At 40.7% G+C, this 24976-nt stretch overlaps 1 protein-coding gene across 5 annotated transcripts in view; it reads left to right on the top strand.

The window, feature by feature from the left end:
* The window catches only part of TENM4 (teneurin transmembrane protein 4), a 1563960-nt gene that overhangs the window by 1422362 nt on the left and 116622 nt on the right, over positions 1–24976 (top strand). For 4 of the 5 annotated variants that reach the window (XM_032099028.1, XM_032099031.1, XM_032099030.1 and 1 more), the window contains 2 exons: positions 13689–13874; positions 20501–20527. In XM_032099028.1, coding sequence (XP_031954919.1) covers positions 13689–13874; positions 20501–20527 — 213 coding nt within the window. The remainder of the gene's footprint in view (positions 1–13688; positions 13875–20500; positions 20528–24976) is intronic. The other variant, XM_032099033.1, reaches the window with a different exon arrangement.

Here is a 24976-nt window from a genome sequence, read left to right as displayed (position 1 = left end):
TGGAAATTATGTTCTCTGTGTCCTAAGTGTGGTAACTTTTTCTGGGCAGTTGACAGTGGTTGTAGAATGACCTGCATGCAGATAAGGATTCCTTCTCCATCACTCATTCGAAATGACTCGCTTTATGCACGGTTGACATCCAGGCAGTACTTCAAACCCTTAAAAATACACTGGAGAAGAGCAGTAATAGGAATAGCACTTTGTATGTGGTAGTCCTAAATTGCCAGTGGAGACATAAAATCATGGGCTGTACATTTAATAGTAAGAGTTAGAAACTGGAAGCTGAGACTCGGTAAAGAAGTAAGAAGTTATGATACTTTACATCACATTTTGAAAAGACTGAGAGAATGTGCCTGGCCAGAGACTGAGGCTGAGCTTGCATGACCATATCTCATGAAATCTAGTACTTTGGTCCTATTACAGATCCTCTCCTCACTTCTTCTTCTAACATGGTTTTCTAAGGATATGGCATTTGACTTTATACCTGCCCCCTTTTTCCCCATTGTGGCAGGAATGAAATGCTGCTTCCCAGTGACTTATTGACAAACTTTGTTATGAAGGTCTACAATCACAAAGATACTTAGGCGTTTAAAATTCACCTTAAGCAAGGACAGATTATCAAGCTTTGCTACAGTGTTGTGGAGAACTATATATGACAGGTATGCCTAGATAAACTTGGACTCCAAGCACAGTGGGGAAATAGTGTGGGTAGCCACAGGGCTAGCAGAAGACCGGGTATTTACCCACCTTCCATGACTTTACTTTCAGTAGGTTGAGAAGTTGGATTTAAAATAAGACTAGCATGGTGTGTGTGTGTGTGTGTCCATGTCTCTGGTTACAGGGAAGCCATATTCTTATAAATTATTGTACAGTGAACTGAAGTCAGTGGAAAAGCTCCTGTTTACTTTGCAGGAGTATGGATCAATTGAAGGCTATTCACAAACAGTGATTAGATTTAAGACCCTGTATCAGTTAATGGTAATGACTGAATTTTGCAGTATCAATTTAGTTGTATAAATTAACAATGCTGACAGTCTTTCAGGTAGAAAGAACCCAACAGAGTTCCTCACCACAAAATTGTACAGTTCATTGGAACAGGCATCTTTTCTCTATTCCAGTTAAGAGATAAAGAGACCATGAAGAATGAACTTTTAAAGAGTTAAGCTGAAGGAAATGCACCTTTACATTGCAATGACTTTTTTTCACCAGGAGTTGTGCAGGAGACTATTGCACACAGACACACGTATGGGCTCACAGAAACAGTTCTCCCATATCTTACCAGACAATGCCATTGGTCAAACAGCACCAGGGTTAACACAACATGTGTGATAAAATTTTACTTCCTTGGGCTTACTGGTGTCAACTTTTGAAAACAAAATCTCGTGTTAAATTCATATCATGCCCAAGGCCACCAAGATAAAAATCCATCCTTAGAAAATGTTCATATAATTCTTTCTTTAAACAGTCATTTTCTTCAGGGATAAAAATGTCTCTATAAAAGATGGATATAACATCAGCTCTCATGTACAGGCTTGTACCATATTGCAGACCAGGACCCCTTTTAATGCCTAAGAAGTTGCTGATTTGTCTTTTTCTTAGATTTAGAACACATAAGGAAGAACAAGAGAACTAAACCTCAGGATGCAACTCCTAAAATTGATAAACATCTTAGTCACTTAAGAAAAAGTTGTTGGGCATAGCTATGTAGTCAAAGGCTGCCTTGAATGTTCTTCCTTCAGCTTGTAACTTGTTCATCTCACTGCTCTGGCAGAGTTGTGAGAAACATTAGTCTGGGGCAACTGAAATTTTGGTAGCACAGTGTCGTCGAAGCTGGTCTTCAGAAGATACCATCAAAATCAGTTCTGGCTCAATACCTAAATTGCAGACTCATCCCTGAAGGCCTTAATTTGGTCCTTTAATGGTCATTGAAGGTCAGGAAATGTTTTGTACCAGCAGGAATTTCATCCTCCGCCTTGCAGAAGCATAACATGCTGGTTTCTGAACTTGTGATCTTCTCCATTTTGTGTGGAGAGAAGTAACTTCTCTCTCTGAGGGCAGAGTGTGTGCAGCCCAGTGCCACTACACAAGGCTCTCACAGGCTCTGCCTGGCAGATATCTGCTTTGTGGATTGTGAAGAAATTAGTGAATCTAGAGAATCAACAGTGTTAATAGGAACTATCATTGTGAAAAACATGAATTTTTTATGTTGTGTTCATGAGTACAGATTTTAGCCTACCCATTGCCAAGATGAACTTAGCTTTTAAAGTCTTCTAAGCTTTTTATTAAAAATGCAATAAAAGACTAAAATCTGCCCAAACCTTTGAAATAGAAATATTCAGGGAGGCTTTCATTTGAATATCCTTTTACTCCCTTTCCTTTTGTTTATTAAAAATGTGTATAAGGAGACCCTGATGTGGTGGAAAAAAAGATAATAGCTGAAATGGGCTGTAGTTATTTTTGTGGGGAGTCCAATTCTTCAAAAGTCCAAGTATCTTTGTGCTCAGCAGATAAAAAGGACATAATAAAGGGAGGGGATTTTCTATCCCACTAAGATAGAAAATACAACTTAGCTTTCAACTGTGTATTCCTACTTCAAATCTGATAGCTGGGAAATTGTTTTAGGACATTTCCCTAGCCAACCAGAGATGCATCAAACTTCTGTCAGCTCTGGGATATGTTTAGGACCTTACTTCTAACCACTTCTCTGCAGCAGTCCATGCAGTCTTGGTCAGACACAATGATGAAGGGAAGATTGAAGGAACTGAAAACTTGTGTTCTAGCTGTCATTTCAGACTTGGCCAAAACCAGTGGAAGCAATGATATCATCAGTCTATCTCTGACCATTAGATCACAAAGCATTTGGTCTGATTAGGTCATGTCTCAGGCTGAGAATAGTGTGTGTCCAGTCGTGTAACAAGCAGTCCCTGGTTCTCACTGACCTTAGGCATTCTGTGATGAGCAAATCTTCTCTCTCATACCAGCAGTAATTAGTGAAAATTTATGTACCCCTAAAAAGGGCAGTGGGAAGACTATTCCGTCCCCTATTTGTTTACTACAATGATTAGGGCAAATTCCCAGCATGCCAGTTTTAGTTCAGCGTTTTTCCCTATCTCCAAATGTGACCTGAGCAGTCACACCATGAGCTCAAAAGTTCTTTTTGTTTGGATCAATTATGCTTTGTGTTGTGGACTTTTCTGACTGAAAACAGCAGTGTTGTACTGGAGTCAGTGGGGTTCATGTTAATGTGGCTAGTTCGAAAAATTTCACACCACCACAAGGCATTAAATTCCGTGTTTAAAACAGGCTACTGTTAAAATACCATGTTTTGAGGATGACTGAGCAATTAGCATGTTTTCTTGAATCACTGAGAACTTAACATTTGTATCACAAAGTCTCAGATGATCAAATTTTTGCTTTTTCTCTGACTTTGCCTTTGAAATGAGGAGCCTCTTAATTTTTGAATCTAGACCTCTGCTGCTGACTATTCCTACTTTTAACCAGGATACTGCTGCAATATCAGCAGGGTGGATACTTGTGTGCAGTCAGTCTCTGCCATGACCTACCTTGATTATGCTGGATAAAGACTGTCCTCACTCATGTGGTTCAGCATGGTTGTAGGTTCCATGTCACAGCTTCTCCACTGGCATTCCGGCAATTCCATGCTGTTCAGTCAGTTCCGTGCTGCTCTTGGTGGATAGCTCCCGTGACTGTGACCTTACACTCCAACCCAGTTGGAGCTCATCACAATCAGAGTTCCTGCAAAGGTTTATTGGATGTTTTCAGCTTCATCAAATCATATTTGAGACACTGAACTAGCTTGCCCAGAAAAGCTGTGGGTGCCTCATCTCCGAAGGTGTTCAAGGCCAGGTTGCATGGAGCTTTGAGCAGCCTGTTCTGTTGGAAGGTGTCCTTCCCATGGCAGGGGGGCTGGAATGACGTGGTCTTTAATGCCCCTTCCAACCCAAACCATTCTATGATTCCATGTTTCATTCCAAGTTAGAATGTCCAAGGTTAGATAATAAGGAAAATAGTCTGTGAGTCAGTAAAACAGAATAACATCAAAAGTAAGCAAGAAGACAATATAAGAGCAATGATTGTCATATAGTGGATTGGTGTCTACTGAAGGTGAGAAATCCGTGATTTAATAAGCTGTCTGAAGTGGATGCATTGGAATTAGTAAATTCTCTCTGCCCCCTTCCAAATGACAAGAGGTTCATACTCTAAAAACTATCATCACAAGTTGCACTAATGAGCACTTTCTAATGATCTTGACAGACAAAAGTTTGAAAGTGCTTTGGAGGGAGCTCTGCTGCTTTTCAGTAAAGGTGATCCTTCCAGATCAGTGTCGAGGCATATGGACAGCACAGCAGAGAAAAACCTTCTGGAACAGCTACTGCTGCATCCCATTTGTGTGCCTAGACAGACATCTAACTTCTGGATATGTCAGCCCTGCATGTTTCATACATGTTCTGTGTCTCCTTTTGAAAAAGATCAATAACAACAAAATTTCTAAGTTCTCTGGCAAAATGTTGTCTGAAGAAAAACGAAACCATATTGGGACTGAGCTCTGAGTAAGGGTATCCCAAGCAAATCTAGTTTGTGATCACTTCAGCACACACATTTGTAAGTGATCTGTTGAATTTATTTAAAAAAAAAAAAACAAAATATGCAGAATTGGAAAAGAAATCTGTTCTTTTTAAGCATGAACAAAACACTTTTCTGCTGTCAAATTATCTCTTCCTTATGGACACAGAGAAGAAATTAAAGTTAGCCCAGAGAAGAATTCTTCTTAGGAGCTTCATTTAATACATTAGGAATTGTTTCTTTTCTGGGAAGCTCTAACACACATCCCAGAAAGCATAGAGATTCAATTAAGGATCAAAGAGAAAAATATAATCCTGCACTTTGGGATATTTATTTTTGTTCAACAAATCTCGGCTCCAGGAGTGAAGCCTGACAATACCTGGCATTTCATGTCCTGCTATTCAACAACAAGAGACAGTTTAAAATAGAGTTCATAATAATAAATAAATGGAAGATTGACATGAGAACAAAAGTAAATTACAACCATAGAGGAGATGTTTTAGGCACAATGTGATGGTCAGTCCCTAGCATTTAAGGCAAGGATGAAAATACAGTATAAATACTGCAGAAACTAGAAGCTGATAAAAAGCACCAAACCAATTTAATGGAATATTATCTCACAAAGTTAAAGCTTTCCAGACCAGAACTGGAAGATCTTTATGCAAATATGAAGTGAGCTGTAATTGCACTTAGAAGTGAGTTGTTTTTTTTTAAAGACATCCCAGCTATACCAGTGTACATTGTGCAGCTAACTGTGTACATTGTGCTCCTGTTCTCACTGTTACTGTTCCTGGCAAGAATTCCCAAGAATCCCATTGTGCCCAATCCTGTATGCTTATAGAGTCAGAGGTTCAGTCTTGGAGGACAGACATACATCAGTTTAAGTATATCACTGTACCAGAGACTCCTTCATTACTCATTTTGGAGATGGAGGTGGGTTCTGGGGCAGTTATGGACACATCTCCTGGATCTGCTCAGCACCAGGTCAGGAGCTACTCTGTGGACTATGTATTCATCTCCAAATTAGGCATCTCAGAGGCACCCTGCTTCCTGATTTGCATCTCCAGAGAAAAATGACACCTAGAAGAGGATTTGCAGAAGCCTTTCATTTAGACACAAAGCTGTTTATGCCAGCAAAGAGCTAAATACCAGGAGAAAAATTAGGGGAAAAGCTGAAGTTGAGTTAATATTTTGTGTCTAGTTGAGGGCCAGAGATGGGTCCTTTCTTTTATTAGGGATTTCCACCAACCCTTCTCCTAGATAGCGGCTCAACCACTTAGAGTGAAAACTTTCTCCTCTTCTGTTCTAATGTGTTTTATACCTCCTTTGTGCATACCCAGTCTTTCCTGCAAGTGCAGAGTTGCAGAGTTACCCCTTCTGCACGTGTATTGAAGATGTGTACTCAGTACTCCTTCTGCAGAGCTGGCAAGAATCAGCATTCAGGCCATCTCAGGTGTCCTGGTTAGGGTCACTCTCTTAACGCAGGATATGCATTGCCCAGTGTAGGCATTCCAGGATTCTCAGGTCTTTGTGTTCGGGAGGTGAAAATTCAGATGTCCAAGTCACATTTCCAAGCCATTGCTGAAGGTCAGTGTTCTTCCTTATGAGGGATGATAGCAAAGCTGATGGAATCATTTTCAGTCTCTAGAGAGCATCCCTAAATCTTGATTTCCTCATCCATGGAAAGAAAATAAATAGCTGTTACCTTTCAGTTATATTCAGTTTACTGAGCTGTGTAAAACTTGTTGAGGCCCTTGAGTGGAGCAGAGAGTCATCTCAGTACCAAAAGTTTAATTGCACTCATAAAAGCACAGGTTTTACATTTATAGACATAAATAATCAATATTATTTCTACATTAGTAATATTTACATATTTGGTGTATACTTTAAAAACAGATAAACATACGATTTGTTTAAAGGCATTAAATCATGCAGACATTGCTTTCAGAACGTGATCTCTGAAGGTAAAAACACATTCCTCAGTTAATGACATGGACAGAACTTGCACGATCATTCCCCGTTCGCTACTGAACCAGGATGGTTTTCAGAGGACTTCATGCTACAGATCTGCTACTGGCAACGACAGAAAATCCAGACCTCTCCTTTGAGGTTTTTACTTGCTGCCTAGTTTGATCCTTTCCTTATAACATTTGTAAAAAGAATGGTTTTAAAAGCTAATGTGCTTTATGTCTTCTTCAGTAACAGCACAGGAGTTCATGTCACTACAGAGTTATCAGATCACAGGAATGAGAGTTTCATAACACTGCAAAATGTGTTTCATTATGAAGAATGTCTTTAGCACTTCACTGCTATCTAAATCATGCTGATCACGCACCTTCTGGTTTTTTCATCTATATCTTTATATTTGTTGCTTTTCCCAGATATTTGCCATAAATTACCTTCTAAAGCAGGTTGTGAAAACAAGGCTTAGCTCCTCACCAAACTCAGCCTTTTAGCTCCATGCAGTGCCTCTCTCCTGTGCTTCTTTCCTGGGAAAAAAAGTCTGTCTGAGGCTGGAAATGACCTCAAATGAGCCAACTTGAAATGGGAAAATCCCAGTTAAAGCAGATTTTAATTATTAAATTTTCTGTTAATATATTGAAGGCCAGTGGAACTGACCCAGTTTTCAGGAAGCTCTGAGCAGTTTCATCTGATCTTATATTTTAGCACTAAATCCATATTTATTAAAGGATTTAGCAGACAGGTCAGAAGCAGCTAAATCTCTGATTCTGCATCACATGAATGCTAAAGAAAAATTTTCATGTGCATTGCTCTTCTCTAAGCTGGAAAGCTTTAAACTGTTGTCAAACCAGTTTGAGGATTTGTGGGGGGATAGGGGTAAACATGTAAAAGTGGATTTGCTAGAAATGAAGCACAAATTAACATCATTATCCCTTTCCCAACTCCAGTCTTTAATGTAATGTGAAAATAATATGAAATTCTGAATTATGCCATTTCCTGTGTTGGAGGCTCCTGTGTCTGTTCCATCAATTAAAAAAGGCTGTGAACAAAGCGCTGCACTGGTGGGTTAGTGTTTGATAGGTTTATTTTCCCACTTTTCTTCTGAAATATCAAAGGCAACATAGCAGACTTTTTGTTCTTAAGGGGATAGATTTATGTCAGTTTTTAGCAGGATATGCAACAAAAAAGAAAAAAGAGAAAGAAGCAGGTACGAGTTTTTTATTTGTATGAGTAATTGCTTTAGTATTCTAACTTCTGAAGTGCTGTTAATGGACTGTGACCTTATTATACCTGGCAAGTGCAAATGCAGAACAAAAAGGATAACCTTGGCCTCAGATAGTTGAGATTCTTAAACTTCAAGTGAACAACAACAGAGAGAGACATGCTGATGGAGACAGAATAAAATTACATTACCTTTTTCATCAACACACTGTGGAGAAGTTAAGGCATGTTAGCAGCCACTGTCAAGATTTTGGGTAGAATTCAAGATGGATTAGGATTTTAAGAGACCCTTGAGGAATTCTGAGGCAGTTTTAACAGACCAGAGGGAAATCTCTCCCCCAATGATGAGGAGATAATGAGGAAAAAAAAAGAAAAACCATTTGTCTAAAAACTAGCTGGCAGGCAGTTGAGTCTGGGCTCATAGAATCACAAAATGGTTTGAGTTGGAAGAGACTTTAAAGGTCATCTATTTCCAACCACTCTGCCATGGGCAGGGACACCTTCCACTAGACCAGGTTCCTCTGAGCCCCACTAATGGGGGGTGAGCAGTGATGAAACAGAGCAGGTCCTGGAACTGAAGATGAGTAATTTCTTTTTTGATAATTTGCATGAAAAACAAGCAGAATCCTGTTGTAATGGCATTACCCTTTCTAAGAATGATGTTTATGATAACCTAAGACCTTTGGATGAACCACCCAAAGCTCAACAATGCCTTGAGCACTGTCTGCTCCAGAAATTCTCCATGAAAGAGGTTTCAAGTGAATCATTCTCTGGAACTATCTCTCTTTCCTTCTTGACCCACAGAGGACAATTAGGTTCAATTCAATTCTTCTAGTAAGACTGATATATCATGAGGTGAGATTCAGGCAATGCAAGACATCACTCCAAGACACTAACATGACAAAACTCCAGATGGGAATGTTGATATGAACTTGATTCCTTAGAAAAAAAGTCTGCATCCATGAATCAATTAACATCTATCACTGCCCTCTGGTAAGTACAAGCATCAGGGAGCAAAATACAGGGTATTACTCAAAGTCCAGGTGTTTCTCACAGAGGTGCTTTTTGAGGACATTAAGCCTCATATTTGCTCTTAGAATTGCGCACCAGATTTACTCAGAGGATCCCCTCTCTTCAAGGAACTACAAACAGCTTTGAGAGCTTCACTATGAGATGAGGAAAAACACAGTGCACCTCTAGGAAAGGATAAGGAGTGGCTAAGCTGTTCATACAAACACTGGATGAGATTAGAGATGAAAGGAAATATTTAGTCACCTTTTGGGAACAGCTGGTGTGAAAATATTTAACAGGCAGGTCTTTTATGCACAAGCACAGCGTTCTAACTAAGCTTAAATAAGCAGGAGCAATATAGTGCAGCTGGCCAGTCTGTGAATACTGTAATAGGAGAATTAAAAGCTTTCCTTCTCATTTGCTCATGCAGCTCAGATGGTAGCTAATCATGTCCTCTAATTTCAACAACAGAATTGGGAAACGTACCAAAAAAACGCAGCTTGTAATAAGAACAGAGGTGACAAATTCTGTCCCTGGGACTGAATGTCAAAGAAAATGATTCACCTGCCCTTTTCTGTAAAACAGCCTTAGCTGTCTTATTCTGTCCAAAAAGACATGTATTTAAGTGGAAGCTTAATCTGAAATCCATTTTGATGATTTCTTTGAGTGCCACCAGAAAAGTAAAAGCTACCCTGACTATTTAATCACCCATTAGAAACCTGTGAACATGTGAAAGGGCTGTGTTATAAAGGACCATGGCACGTAGCAGGTTGTGTGTTTCAAGGCTATTTAAATTGTAGGGTACCCATCTATCTTTAAACTGACAGCTAAATGGAAGATTTTGGTTTGAGAGTTCCTGGCTCCTGGTTCCCTGTCAGAAATAATTAAACTACGTTTTAGGGAGGCTGTCGTAAATAGTTTGCTTCACAAGTGCTTTTCAGAGCTGGGAGTCCATGTTACAACTCTTGGGCCTGGGAATCCAAACCTCCTTATGTATCCATTGTATATGAATTCTATATTCATAACCTGGAACCTGTACACTTTTGTGTGCATGGGTGGTGGTTTGGCTGGGGTCTCAGCTGGCTGGAAGATGAAACCCAAAATGTTCCCAGCATTCCCATTCTGGGTTAGCCGAAGATCCGTTTGTTTTATATCATGCAGTGCATATCCCTGGCCCACGTGTGCAAGACTGTTCCTTGACAGCATGTTGTCTGAGAAATATTTCAGTCAAGATGTAAATGTCCCAGGGGGGTTTCCATCCTTTTTCATAGGAATGACTACACAGAGACTCTGCTTCTCAGAACGTCATTTTTTTCTCTCTTCTCCATTTTCGAATGCATTCCATTATCCTAGTCTGACACCTTTAAATAACTCCAGGAAGGCTTCTGACTGTCACTATTCCTATTATCTCTGGGTTGTTTTCCTCCACCACCATTCTGGACATTTCTATCTTACCTATAAGACCGAAGACTGCATATTGGGACATCAGGGAGGTCATGTGCCTGTCTCAGAGTTCACATTTACCTGTGGATCCATCACTGTCCTTCTTTATGTCCTTAGTTACTTTATCTGAAAGGTGCTGCACCTGAGTCAGGGGAACCCTGGCTATCCATACAGGCTTGGGGATGAGGGATTGAGAGCAGCCCTGAGGAGAAGGACTTGGGGGTGGACAAAAAGCTGGACATGACCTGGCAATGTGTGCTCACAGCCCAGGAAAGTCAGTAGTGCCCTGGGTTGCATCCAAAGCAGTGTGGCCAGCAGGGTGAGGGAGGCGACTCTGCCCCTCCACTCTGGCCTGGAATGCTGCATCCAGCTTTGGGACCCAGTTGTGGGGATCCCCGACACAGGAAGGATGTGGACCTGTTTGAGCAAGTCTACAGGAGGCCACAAAGGTAATCAGAGCACTGAGGTACCTCTGCTGTGGGGACAGACTGAGAGAGTTGGGGTTGTTTAGCCTGGGGGGACAGAAGGCTCTGGGGAGACTTTATTGTGGTCTTTTTACTGCTAAAAGGGGCTTATAAGAAAGATGGGGACAGACATTTCCAGAGAGCCTGTAGTGATAAGACGAGGAATAGTTGTTTTAAACTAAAAGAGGGCAGATTTAGACTAGATATAAGGAAGAACTTTTTTACAAAGAGGGAGAACAGGACATAATGAAAGTGTGAAGTGACCAAGCTGGCATCCTCTGGATTGCTTGGTAAACTGGGAGCAAGAAAAATTACATCTTATTTGATATTCTGAGATCAAAGTTCAACGCTTATGAATAAGGAATGTAATCCAATAACTGGAGAAGGGATTGCAGTCTAGCACTAGAGTAGCCCTATGGTAAAAGTGTGCTGGAAAACACCACAGGCTACAACAATAATTTTTGGAGTTTGGATTTAAACACCAGTGCTCTCAGACTTTGCACTTTCTCAAGGTGTTTCTTCTCAGCTTGCTGAAATTTTAGCACCATAAATCTAGCTTTTGATTTTTTATCTGCTGTTTCCTTCATCCTCCCCCAGACTGTTCATCAGGTCAGCCAAGGAGAGCCAAATTTACTTACTTTATTTTTTTTTTTTTAGTGCAGCTTTACTGCTATATTAACCAACTTGCAGGTCCTGTGTGTTCATCACCACCCTGACCAGCCCACACTCCATTGCGGTACTGTCTCGCAGTTGGGGAAAAAAGTAGAAAACACACGTCTGGGCTCCAGCCCTTCAGCAAGTCAATAACTGCCCATCCCTTCTGCTCCTGTGGGATACTGTAGTATGATATTACCTCCCTCGCAGCTAGGAGCTGTGAAAATCTGTGTTTCAATGCCAGATGCAAAATAAAATCTTCTCACAGCAACTCGAGCCCTTCCTCAGCCATGCCTTTATTGTTTGATAGTGTAATTTCTACTTGCTTCCAGTAAATCTTACATTAGATTCTGTTATATCTCAACAGCAAGTGGTATGTGCACGTGTTCTGTTCAAGTACCCAAGATACACAAATACTTTTGCAAGTTTGATTCTAAATGATACAGGCAAGTTCCTGAGTGTCTTAAGCCCATTTGAACTCCGAAGTTCTTTCACTAGGAGACTTAAGCATATAGGACTAAATGTTTGAGGGGGTTTGGAGGCACCCACTATGCTGCAGTAAAAGGAGTTTTACTGTAAACTGTTCCACCACCCTGAGCTTTTTGGAAAGCAGGAACTAGAGACTGTTCTTGTGTCACATTTGAAAAATCAGGTGTTTTTTAGGCATGCAAGGCATTACTGTTGTTACTATCATAACTAAATTGTCCAAAGAACTCCCTGATCCTTGGAGACCAGAGTCCATTTCGTCATAAGGGGCTGAAGACCTTGCAGCTCTGCTGTGTGCACAGCTTTCCTCCTGGAGCTGAAGTGGATGTTCCAGCCTTATATCAGGAGCATATCAAAAGTTCTTGAACAGCCCAAGTGTCCTGTAAACGGGGTATTAATTAGGAAAAGACTAAAAGCAACTTAACAACAGCTGAATTTCAGTCAGGTGTGATGTTAATGCAGGCTGAGTAGTTTTGAATATTTTATATGCAGCCAGTGACACAGAGAAAAAATGTGCAGTGCAGAGTACCCTGGTACCCTTCTCTGTGCTTCCAGCCCAGCCCTGCTCAGCATTTCTTCTGCTCACATCTCCGTGTCCCCAAAAGGAACTGTGTCCTTACCCTGTAAAATCTATAAAATGGCTCAGTGAAGCAGAAGGCTTGAGGTCAAAACATTTGGGAATTTAGAAGCACCAGGAAGAAGTCAGAGAGAAGACCTCATAGGCTGAAATATTGTGAATTGCCTCTCCTTCAATTGAGTAGGGGAGAGTGTAGTCAGGGATTATGAGAGATGAAGAGGAGTAGCCAAGTAATGAGTCTGGAGATGAAGAAATAGATTCATTTAATTTCATCTGCAGTGCAGCTCTGCATCAGTATTTGGGCTTTGTGTTTTCCTTGAAATCAATCCTGTATGGTAATGATGTTAACAGGCACTTTTAACACCTGACTCGTGGGTATCTCTTCTCCACCAAGTCTCTGTTTTTCCAGACAAATACAGTGTAGATAAAAACACAAGGTGTCCCAAACTCATGCCACGGCTATGCCAGGTTTTAGACATAAGTCTGGTGCTAGGCAAAAATACTATGCCTATGTCCTCAGGCCTACTGGGGCTCAGGGAGGGTGGGAAGGCAAGCATCCCTGAAAAGGCAAGGTCCTTTAACTCTTATCTTTTTGGAGGTGAGTACCAAAATATCCAGCTGTGACTGTGCTTCCATTAACTCTGATAAGACTTGGGAACAAGCACTATCCTATCAGCTCCAGTGCATGTGGCTCACAAAAGGTATGGTTGTACCTCTGAATGCCTGAGAGGGCATTTTTAATGGGGTGGTAGGAGAACAGGGACATAGAAGATGTGCAGATTTGGTAGAAATAGAAATATCCTTTCTGAATTTTAAAGAGAGAAGAAGGATTTTGATGAATCCCATCCCCAGAACCGTGGTTTAAGAAGTCATAAACAGTCTTTGCCAGCACTTAACTTTAGCATCAGTAGTTTATCAGCACATTGTTTCCACAGTTAAACAGATTTTAATTAAATGTGACTTTTGTTCTGCTTATTGGAAGAGCCTTCCCCTTTGGATTTGAGCATCACAAAGGCTTGAGGAGTGCAAGAGAATTAGAAAGCAAATAGGAGGATCAATCACATCAGACTCTTGCAATCCATGTCCATCTCTTTTTTTGTAATATACTTATTAGATTCTTATTGTCAGGAAGGATTAGTGTTATGATCTCTAGGAATTCCTTTCATTGCCCCGTAAGGCGAGGTAGTGAAGTGTGTCTGCTTTTCTTAACAATAACACTCTGGATTTTCTCCCTCTCCCTTCTCTCCACCCATATCCCCTCCTCTCTGTTGTCTCCTCTCCCACAGAGATTTGTGCAGCGGACTGCGGAGGACATGGCATTTGCGTCGGAGGCACCTGCCGCTGCGAGGAGGGCTGGATGGGCACAGCCTGTGATCAGCGAGCGTGTCACCCACGCTGCAATGAGCACGGCACCTGCCGGGATGGCAAGTGTGAATGCAGCCCGGGCTGGAACGGAGAGCACTGCACTATTGGTAGGGAGAAAGAAAACCCGACTCCTTTTAAGAGAATAATTGATGATCAGGGAGGAGAAAAGGCGCATGCTTAATTGAATATGTGTGACTTAGTGTAGCATGAGCACCTTTGTTCTTGGATTTCAAACTCTGACATCATACATTTTCATGTGGGAACAAGACAAAATGTCCTTTCATTTGTTGGTGACATGGCTATATATATTTTTTATTATCAGACATGAAGTACACCTATGTGGTGTTTGACAAGCCTTTAAATGTCAGCTAGAAGCTTTTTTAAAAAACATCCCACTTCGCCTCTCTTGAGAGGTCTTTCTGTGGCCTCCAAGACTCCTCTGCACTGTAGTGACAGCATTTTTAGAAACATACATCTGATTTTAAGTTTTCTTTCCTCGTATTTGCCACATTATTTGCACTGTCACTTTGCTTGCCAGTATAAAAGAGGAAACTGCAGTCAGATGATTTCTGGCTGGTATTTAACTCTGTCTTGCGTATGCCTAGTCTGTTCTGCTACCTTTCTAACCATTTCACTTCCCTCTCACTTTGGTTCTGTATTCCTCGTGCACCTGGCACTACTCATGAGCTCTCTCTGTCATGTCGCTTATTATTGTTATTATTAATAAGAAGCCAGCAATATGCCTAAATCATGAAAAGAGATTCAGTTCTCACATTAAGCAATTTGCAGCATCCTTAATGAACTGCCTTGGCTTCACCTTTCTCCATCTCACTTAAGTACTTAATGCATTTTCCCTTCTTCCTTTTTTTCTGACTGTTATGCATTCAGCCTCTTCAGTTCCCCTTTCATAGTCATGCTATAAAATCATAAAACTCCCGAGATACTTTTATTGTATATTAATGGAAAACTAAATTAGTGAATCCAGTTCTGTTCTCAATAATGCCTGTGTGGACCCAAAAAAAATCAGTTGACTTTAAAAGAATTGCTCCAGAGTAAAAATTCTCCTCCAGTCATTTTATTTTAATCATCTTCTTTTAAAGACAAGAAAATTTACCTCTATGTTGCTTTCATTATGTCATGATAACTAAAAATCACACTACATCAAGACTAACCACTAGCAATACGTGGGCAAATATCAGCATAGTTGTTGTGTGGATTAGCAGCTTAGTTACATGAGACATCACTTCCTTTGCTTGAACACCAGGTGCATTTGCACACACAAAGACAGGAAATGAAGCCTGATCTCAGTATTTTAATTTCAGCATTAGGATAATGGTACAAACCATATCTGTGGCTCAATTTTACTTATCATTTATTTATGCTAATGTCACCCTATCACATTATGGTCTCCACATGCATTCCCCTAGTGAAAAATATCTAGCTTTTAAAACTTCTTCAGTCTCATTAGACATTACATTCTGCTTTCTTGTCGATGTCCCTAGCAGCTTTCATTTCTCTTCCAGAGAAAGGGATTGAAAAAATCACCTTTCTTAAATGACTTTAAATGAAAAGAGAGCAGTCCTGTGTTAATTGAAGTCCTCTGTTTCTATACTACTATTTTATAGCCTTTTATTTAAGCAATTTGATTTGGAAAGCAACACAGATTCATGAAAGAGGTTAAAAAAAAAAAAAGTTCAGCAAAAGGCCCCAAATCCAGGGGACAGTTTTATATGGAACTTACTTATCCAGGAAAAAAAAAAGCCTGATTCATACCCTTAGTGCCATTTTATTAGTTCTGCTGTAAAACCAAAACGCCATTAGTTCAGTATATGATAATTCTCCACACAGCTGATATGCCCAGACTGTTTTTGAACAACAAGCTTTTATCTTTCATGGTAATTAAATTTACTTGTAGTATTTCTCACTCTAAGTATAAATGTTTTCATGGGGCAGGCCAGCACTGCAATGCAGTGAGCATTGAGATTTTACTGGTGCACACTCTCATTTCGTGTGCCGCTACCTTGCTGTTGCAGCACTGCCTTGGTTTAGGAATCATTCTTTGATACTCGGAGTTCTGGAGCAATTCTGTTTCTTTTCACTTTCCCCCCTCCTCATCTTCTTGCATGGTGATTTAGCAACAAATTTGTACATAGTCTCCTGCCTCTGAAGCTGTAAACACTATTTCCTACAGAATATTTCATTGATGAATGTATAGAATGTAAAGGAGGTTTGGCAAAGTTGTAAATATCCGAGAAAACTGGATAGCTTTAGCAGGAGTAATAAGCTAGTTGTGTTGGCACAAATGAAAGGACGTTGACTTGGAATTACGTTAAGTATGTGGAAAGCATTCCCCTTGTCCTTGTGTAATTTCCCTGCATGGCAAATTGTTCTGTTGATAGTAATTCCGTATATGTCTATGTCATGGTCCAGTTTGCTTTAGCACTGACAAGCATAAAACCCCATTGCTGAAGTGATGCTTTACCAGTATTGCCATGTGTGCAGGCAACATGGTAGAAATGGATGATACCAGTAAGGGACACTTCTTCCATTTCCTGTCAAGTGTGTATGAGAGTAAGACATCCTTTGTTTTGTACGTCATAGAAGGCTCGTTCTCATGGTGTTCAAGGAACTCTGATCCCAGTGGATTAATTTTGTTTGCTCCTACAAAGAGTTGTGTCACTGAATGCACTATCTTGATTGCTCACATTCAGAGATTTTATTAGAGTAACCCCAGTTAATTCCCAACTAGGAAATTGATGCAGAAGCTTGCATTCATCGTCCCAATTCATCAAACTTAGTGCAGGAGAGTAGAGCAGAAAGTTGATTAACTGCAGAAGGGTTCGGTCGATTTCTGAAAGGAACAAAACACACCATGACAACAGTGTCAGTGCCAGACTCCTGTGATGGGTTCTCCAGCATGTTCCAAATTCATCCCTAGTTAGAAACATTGCAGAAATTCAAGTTTCTTCTGTTCTGGGCCAAACTACATCCAGGGAGCATGGTGGGTTTTAGGAGCATTGAGTTTAAAAGATGAAATAAACCCTCTTACTGTGGGCTCTGAAAAGCCAAATTACATTTCAGCTCAGCTCTGTAGTTGGCTGCTCTAAGGGTTTGCCTCACAGGAAGCAGCACAGAAAATTTCCTGGGTTTAATAAAGAGTCATAGAATCACAGAATTGTTTGAACCTTAAAGATCATATAGTTCCAACCCACTGACATGGATAGGGAACCTTTCACTAGACCGGATTACTCCAAGCCCCATTCAATGTTGTCTTGAACACTTCCAGGGATGGGGCATCCACAGTTTCTCTGGGCAACCTGTGCCAGTGCGTCACCACCCTTACAGTAAAAAATTTCTTCCTAATACCCAATCTGAACCTGTCCTTCAGCTTAAGGCCATTCTCCCTTGTCCTATGATTGCAAGCCCTCATGAAAACTCCCTCTCCAGCCTTCTTGTAACCCCCATTTAGAACTCCAGAAATTTCCCAGAGCAGTAACAGCCTGGCCCCAAATTTGTTAGAGCTGATGATATGGCCTGGCTAGTGCCCAAGGTGCTGTGCATCCCAGCTCAGAGAGGCAAAGGGAGAGTTCTTTCTGCCTACTTGGCCATTGCACTGAGGTGGTCTCCAATATGTGAAGGTCTCTGTATGACATTTTACTACCAACAGCTCTTAATGCTATGATTCATACAAGGTCATTTAGAAAAATAATGGCAGAGAGGGCTTCCCTGCATGGTGGAATTGGGATATTCACTATCCTTGAACAGCCTGGACACAAGACCAAAGCCATCTCTGGAAGTTCAGTTACTGCAGCTGAATACTCCAGAGTATCTGGAGCACTGAGGGACCAGCAGTTAGCTCTCCAAACACTCCCCAGCCTACCTAGCAGGATTTCAAAGCACCTCAGTGCCTAATCCCCACTGATCTCCGCAAAAGCTACATGTTTAGCTCCTTTAGGAAGTCTGGTCCTGGCACGCACGGGTGATGTATGCAATAACAATGCCCAGACAGACAGGCAGACAGCCTGTCCCACACCGGCTTCTGCTTACGGCGCCATCAGCCTGGGTTTTGTTTTACATAGCAAAACTCTGATTTTTGAGAAATCTGCCCCTTTAAGTTTGCCTTTCATCAATCTTCTTGCATAAATAATCACACGTGTTCTGAATAGCTGAGGTTGTAACCAGTGCCTCTCCGTTTCTGCGGGAGCAGCTGGAATCCAGACAAGGCACTTTACAGGTGGATCCTGGTCTCTTTTCCCCAGTTTTCTGACACTTCACTTGTGCCCTTTGAATCCATAAAGCAACTCAGTCCATGCATGGCCCAAGACAAAAATAAGCCTCCCAGTGTCTGGGGAAGGTTGTTGCTATCTTGTAGATGTGGTGCTTAGGGACAGGGTTTAGTGGTAGACCTGGAATTACTGAGTTAGTGGTTGCACTCGATGATCTTAGGGGTCTTTTCCAATTTTAATGATTCTGTGATTCTACCCTCTGCCTAATACTCAGTGCTCAAGCGTATCCACAGCAGAAGCTGAGCTGTGTGTGACCCTCTGGCACTCACCCTGCCTGGTTGAGATGGGTACCTTTGGGCAGGAGAAGACCATGGTTATAGCAGTCAGTGGAAAATACACACTTGCTGCTTTTTTCTGACATTGTCTTGAATCAACCTGAAGGTAATCTGGCCTTAAATAGTTTGGCAGCATATTTGCCAGTAAATATTAAGCACAGATGAACTTCAAAGACAGTGTTTTCCCTGACCCTGTAGCATAAACTTCTTATGCCATCCCTGGTTCAGCAATGGATGTTTACTTTCTCCTCTCCTTCACATTTGTGTGATCTCAGTTTAACTCCAGTGATTTCACTGAGGCTCTGTCCACTTCACCTCATAAGAAAGATAAAGGGAAAAAGAGTATTTGTAAAATGAAGAAGGAGAGCATGGTGGGAAACAAGTCCTTCTCAAGGACCTGCCTGCAGCATCTCTCACTTCTCTCTTCCTTCCCTCCCTCTCCATGAGCCGAGAGAACTACTCGTTATCATTCCCACTGTGTTGCAGACAAAGCAAACTAAGTTAGCTCAGGCTGGTGAAACGAGCAGGCTTTCACACTGAAAAGTGGTCACATGAACTCCTCCCACAGCAGCTATAAAGTGGCTTCCAGGAGTAGGGTGGTGATGTGGAGCTGAGCGTGGTGGTGCCTTTAGGTGCAGAGGACACCTTCTGAACTCCTACATAATTTTTCAGCACATCCCACATGCCCACAGGGTTTCTAAAGGAGTGTCTGTAGGGAATAAGATGATATTTTAATGCCAGAGGTACAGCCTATATGGGTTTACAAAAGAAAGATTCCTGCCACTCCCATAGGAAGCCCCGTTATTTTTCAAATTACAAGAAAACGTTAATACATAACTGACACATGGTTGGCATTGGCAGCTGCCTCCACTGTCATCAGCTGCGTAGTGACTGCCTGAGTTAACAGGTTGGGCTGCTGTGGATGTCAAAATCCAAGAGATACATTCCTAGGCTTCAGCCACCATCCAAGCAGATGGTGATGCTGTGCTTCCTGCATCGCTCCCACCAGATCAACGTGATTAATTCACCTCTTTGCCAAGCCTCATAACTGCCCCACACTACGTGAGCTCTCCAGCCCTCTCCACTTACTGACAATAGTTCCTACACAGATACATTACATTCACAGGATGGAAAAATAATTCCTTCAAGGGCCATGACCTCCCAGGTGGGCAGTATGCCTGAATGGACCTGAAACAAAAGCTTCTTCAAAAAGTACCCGGACACAACTGAGACACAGATTGCAGGGAGCAGGCAAGAGAAATAATGTTTCAGTAGGTATTGAAATAGAGAAATGCAAGACTCAGAGCCTGTTTTTTATTATTGAAGACAAGCTGGTGTTAGGGCAGAGAGTGCCGCCTGCTGGCATGCACCAGGGCTCTCCGAGGCAGGACATGTCTTTGCCACCAGGTTTCTGCTTGACACCAGAAAATCAATAAGAAGGTGGTCTTCTAAATTAGTGTTCCATGTGAATTGGGTACCTGACTGCTTCCATGACATCTATAACTTTCTTTTTTGCTTTTTCTTTTGCTCACCTTGAAATTAATATATTAGTACTTGCCTATCTGATAGAGTTGCCTTGAGGTTAATTTAATATTTGTAAAGTAATTTGATCTGGGGCTAGAAAATGCTGTATAAATGCAGTGTATTGCCATTAGAAGGATCCAGGGAAAAGCCTCTACCAGTCTGGTAAGGTCACAGAACTGTGCCTCTTTATGTGGAAAAATACAAGACTATCAGGTAAGGTGGAGGACTTCCAAATGGCTCTCCTTTCCTGATGAAATGCAAAGCAGTCAGTAAAGTGGAGGGAGACTTGAAATGAGCAGAGCATTGCAATATCCTGATATATATATATATACATATACATATGTACCTATATATATATATATATATATATATATACACACACAAATATATATATAGAACTGTCCTGGTTTTCTTCCTGATCTTAATGAGCAAAGATGACTGGATGCCTTAACACAGCCCTCTCGAGCCATTTGACTGAGGAGCACTGTGCTCCACCCTTCTTCCTTTTTTCTCTCCTCATAATCAAGGTTTTTCTTTTCGTATCACAGCAAACTCTCCTTTGCCTTTCTAGCACCTGCACAGTCTCGTAGTAAGCCGCAATGCACTTATTCAATCCTACCTTAAATGTCCTGTCTTTTATCTCCCAAGCTCACTATCTGGATAAGGTAGTGAAAGGTATGCTCTTCCTTCCTATTTTTCCTATTGTCTTTGTGTTTCTTTTTAAAAAATGCACCGTGAACATGCTGTGTTGAGGTTGCATCTCTTCCTCATTGTCACCACAGTGGTCTCTAATGTCTGGAAGGGTGAACTTTCCAGTCATTTAGGTAGGAAATACCTCTGTAAGTGCTGTGACCCTGTGTTAACATCGTATCAGTGTTCCTACCCATTCCCTTGTCCCTGCCCTCCCCTTCAAATCATCTCTCATCCTCACCCTTCCCACTCAGGTAAGGCAAGTCAGGAGAAAACAAGTGTCTGTGAATACAGCAGGAACCCTGTAGAGTGATGTATTTTAATTAAATGTCTATGGTCCATTTTGTAACACAGGTGAGTGCACTTTCTGTGTGGAGTCTTCATGTTTTTGATCCACAACTGCCAAGTCTTGCATGGGAACTTTCACTAATGATATATTGGTTTTTTTTTTTTTCCTAATACAAAAATGTTATGATCCAAAAACCTCTGTTTGCATAGATATGCAAAATCTGTAGAAATTAGTGATGCTGCATTAATGTACACTACAACAAAATCCAACCTTATGCTCCTGTTTGTAAGTGTAAAGCAAGTCTAGGGCCCAGGACTTTCTTCAGCAAAGAAGAAAAGGAACTGAACTGTTACAGAACAGACATCATCTGCTGTTTAAAAAAAAATCACATTTATTAATCAGAACAATGAGCTAAATTACTTCAGGACTTTTTAATAGAAACAGACAGTTCCACAATGCACTTAGCTTTTGAAGAATATTGAAATAGCATGCATATGGTTAAATACAACAATCTGACAATAAATATGATTGAGTTGGACTTAAATATTTTTCTACATGGCTGATTTGACACTAACAGCAACACAGTGTTGACACCACACAAGCATCATATGTTTGCTGGTTAAACAAACCAAAAAATCAGGTTGAACAAATCAATTTTTTTCCGTAGTATTATCCTTCTTTTCAGGTTATGAGTAATCAAAAAGAACAGCTGTGAGAGGCTGAGGATGAAGAGCAGATATGCTGAAATATTGACCCTGTGAACAGTTAAAATGAAGTCTTTGCTATATAGGGCTTGTGTGGTGTGACAAGAAACATGGTTGCCCTACTGACTTCACTTCTCTGGGCGAATTTACAATTAATGATTTTCTGTTTTTTTCCATTGAGGATTAAAGGCAGATTCAGATACAACTGCAAATAGGGAAAATCTTTGAACAGACGAATATTAATGATGAGGAAGTGTCCATAGTTTAAAGACTTCCATCTTCAGTGTAATGCAGCAACTGGTACTGTCCTTGGACCCCTCTTTGTAGATCAGTTGATTGTACAGTGGTAGTTAGTTTTCTCTCATTGCTTGGCACCAAACAAAACATGCTTGAATTTATTTAAATTCGGAGGAAAAAGTACATTCTCTTCCTTAGATCAGGAAAAGAGGGTCATTTGTTGTGCCCTTTTGAAGTAATCATGGTGGCATCCTCAGAGGAAGATATGGGCCATCACTAGGAGTGCGATCAGAACCTACTGTTAATGTTCCACATCTCAGTGTTTTGCATTTCGAAACCCCAGGACTCCTTTTTATCTCAACATACATTGGAGAAGGTTACATCAAAAAGTAACAGATAAGCATTGAGGGCATAGAAAAGATGAAAAATCAACCTGCAGAGCCCGGCAACGAACCTTCAGTACTGATTTGCCCATTCAGTGGCCCAGTTTTATTTAACTAAGTCTTCTGTAGCTGTCATTATTCTTCTAGGTAGCTTTTTGACTCACCTTTATGCCCAATAATGAAGACACATTATATTTAGTGAGTATTTCAGGGGGTAACAGGTTAAGCAACATACTAAGAATAAAAGATTGTCTCTTGCTATGCATAGCCTCTTTTGGAAAGATTAGCAGTAGCTGAAACATTAAAAGTACATGGTTTTTTACTTGGCTAACTGCATGGTGTGCATTTTTCAAAACTAAATTACTCATGCCCTTTTGGCTTTCTTAATTATTAACATCTTTCTGGTTGAAATTCCTTCCCAGTAATCCTCTGTTGTCAAAGGGTGAGCCTGATTTACTGCTGAATCTTTCCTACAGCTTTACAATAAACCAGTAAGTCAAAGATGTAGAATTGTTTCTAAATGGGAGGGCAAGTTTCAATAGCAAACATCAGCATAATTAAACCAAGAAACTCTAACTAGACTCAGAGTAGAGTCTTCTAAACGAAGGCCTAATTAACACTGGTAATGCTTAAAATGAGAAGAGGTGCCTATTATTTTAATAATAATTAAAAGAGGTGCTGATTTTAGAGAGAGCTTCTCCATCCAAAGTATCATTGGATCTGAAGGTACATCAGCGTAATTAATTTCTATTACTGAATATCAATTCTTATTCTTCAAAAATAATCATTAACCACATTAACGCTGTAGTGATGCATATATAAACAGCTAGTTTGAAATTTAAAGTTGCTGAACAACATTTGGATTCGGGGTGGCTGCAAGGTGTCTTCTTTGAGCTGCTCCTGAAGCATGAGAGCAAGTGAGAACCCAAGGTCTGACCAAAGCCAGTTCCCTCATGTGCACAGTTAAAAGTGTAGGAACTCTGGTCAATAACTTCTTAACCTTCCTGTTACAGGCTGCATCCAATTAAGGATTTCTGGATTCCCGTCACCACAGAATATCATGGTGGTAGTTTCAGAGTTGAGTTGGTTTTGGGACGCTTTACCAAGCTTTCATAATTCACAGGGATCAGCTGATGCGTTACTCTTCACCTTTAGTCCTAGAGAAGCTTCTGTAGGTCTCTTAGGGGTTGTTGTTCTCTCAAGCTCCAGGTATTTGCATCTTCACCTGTTGCATTGAGCTGTGTCCTACTTGTCTCAGAGCTCAACCACTGTCTGTGGGACTTGCTAAGAACATCTGTCGGTGCTTTCCTACTGACAGTGAAGGAAAGATAATAAAATAGCCTTTTCTTCTAAGTCCAATTTCAAGTGGCAGTGAGGTTTGCCTTGAAGAAAAATACCAGTAAATGTTCCTTATAATTGGACTAATTAGAGAAGGCTTTAACTGTACAGATCATTAAGAGCAGATTATTTTACCAACAGTCTTAAAAATTGCAGGATAACTTCGGGTGACAATCTCCTTTGACTCTGGTACTCTTTGCTTGTCTGTTTCAAAATTAGCCCACTTTTTATATTGCTTCCCTGGTCTGTTCTCTCACTTGCATGGCAGACCTGACATCTTTGTAAATACCCTCAGAATCTTTCAGCAGCACTTTCATGTGCTTAAGTTTGAAACTCATATAAAGGGTTTCCTCCCCCTTTTCCAAAAAAGCCCTATTCATGTATTTAATTCTCTTAGTCACCCAAATACAGCTAACACCACAAAACAGGAATAATGGATTATTAGTGACTTCTAGCTATGAGAAATCAGAGCTGCAAGATTATGGCGGTGTAAATCTCTGAGAATTAAGCCGTCCCGCTGTGTTGACATTCAGAAGCACTTTGGAAACAAGATGATCTCTTTGCTTTATTCCCCAGCATGGGGGAAAGGAGAGGATAAAGTTTATTTTGTACCATCTTTTCATCAAGTGCTTTGAAGTGCATTGTTTGTGGAGTGAGGAGTATTGTACCATCCTATCTCTGTAGTGTAAGTGATGGTCAAGTCTCTTTGCAGTGAACCAGTTCAGAAATGGCAGTACTTACAGGTCCATTCTCCTGGATCTATTGTCTTACGCATCTCTGTTGTCTTCTAACTTTCTGAAGGCCCGAGTCCTCTGACAGCTGCTGTTTAATTTTTTTTTTTCCGTATTAATGGTTTACTTTCTCTATACTTCTTAAAAATGTCTGCTCTCCCACCAAACCATGACACTGGAGGGGTTCAGTTTAATCCTCACAGCATTGAAACTTTGATGAACCTTGTAATGTAATGGTAAACATCAGAAAACTTCTCTGTTCCTGTACCTGTGAAGAACCATTTATGTCATTAGGAAACAATTCTTTCTGGCTCCTTGGAAGAGCTTTGTCTACTAAGAACCAAGAATAACTTTCTCCATAGTGGGAAGGGACAAAATTTCTAGACTTAAAAGGTGCCAAGACAGTGGAGCATGAAATTACAGGTAGGAGTTACCCTACTTTAGGTATCTACAGATGCTTATGTCTCATCTGGTCACCCTGGGTTCCCATAGTGCTCAAGAGGAGGAATAGATATTTTGGGAAGGCATAATCTCATGAGATGCTCATTCTCTTCTATCTCTCCTCTCCTGACTGATGTTCTTCCTCTTCTTGTCCTCTTTCTGAAATGCTTGGCTTACTTTCCCTGTGTCTGGATCAAGAAGATTTCAGAGTAAACCCTGAAAGTCCATTCAAATAGTCTCAAGCACATTTCATATAGACAATGACTTGCACACAAAATTCAAACACATAGGGTTGAAAGGGGTCTCCTCAG

This window comes from Corvus moneduloides, chromosome 2 (genome assembly GCF_009650955.1).
Source record: "Corvus moneduloides isolate bCorMon1 chromosome 2, bCorMon1.pri, whole genome shotgun sequence".
Classification (NCBI taxonomy): domain Eukaryota; kingdom Metazoa; phylum Chordata; class Aves; order Passeriformes; family Corvidae; genus Corvus; species Corvus moneduloides.
This window is presented reverse-complemented; position numbering and strand designations above follow the sequence as displayed.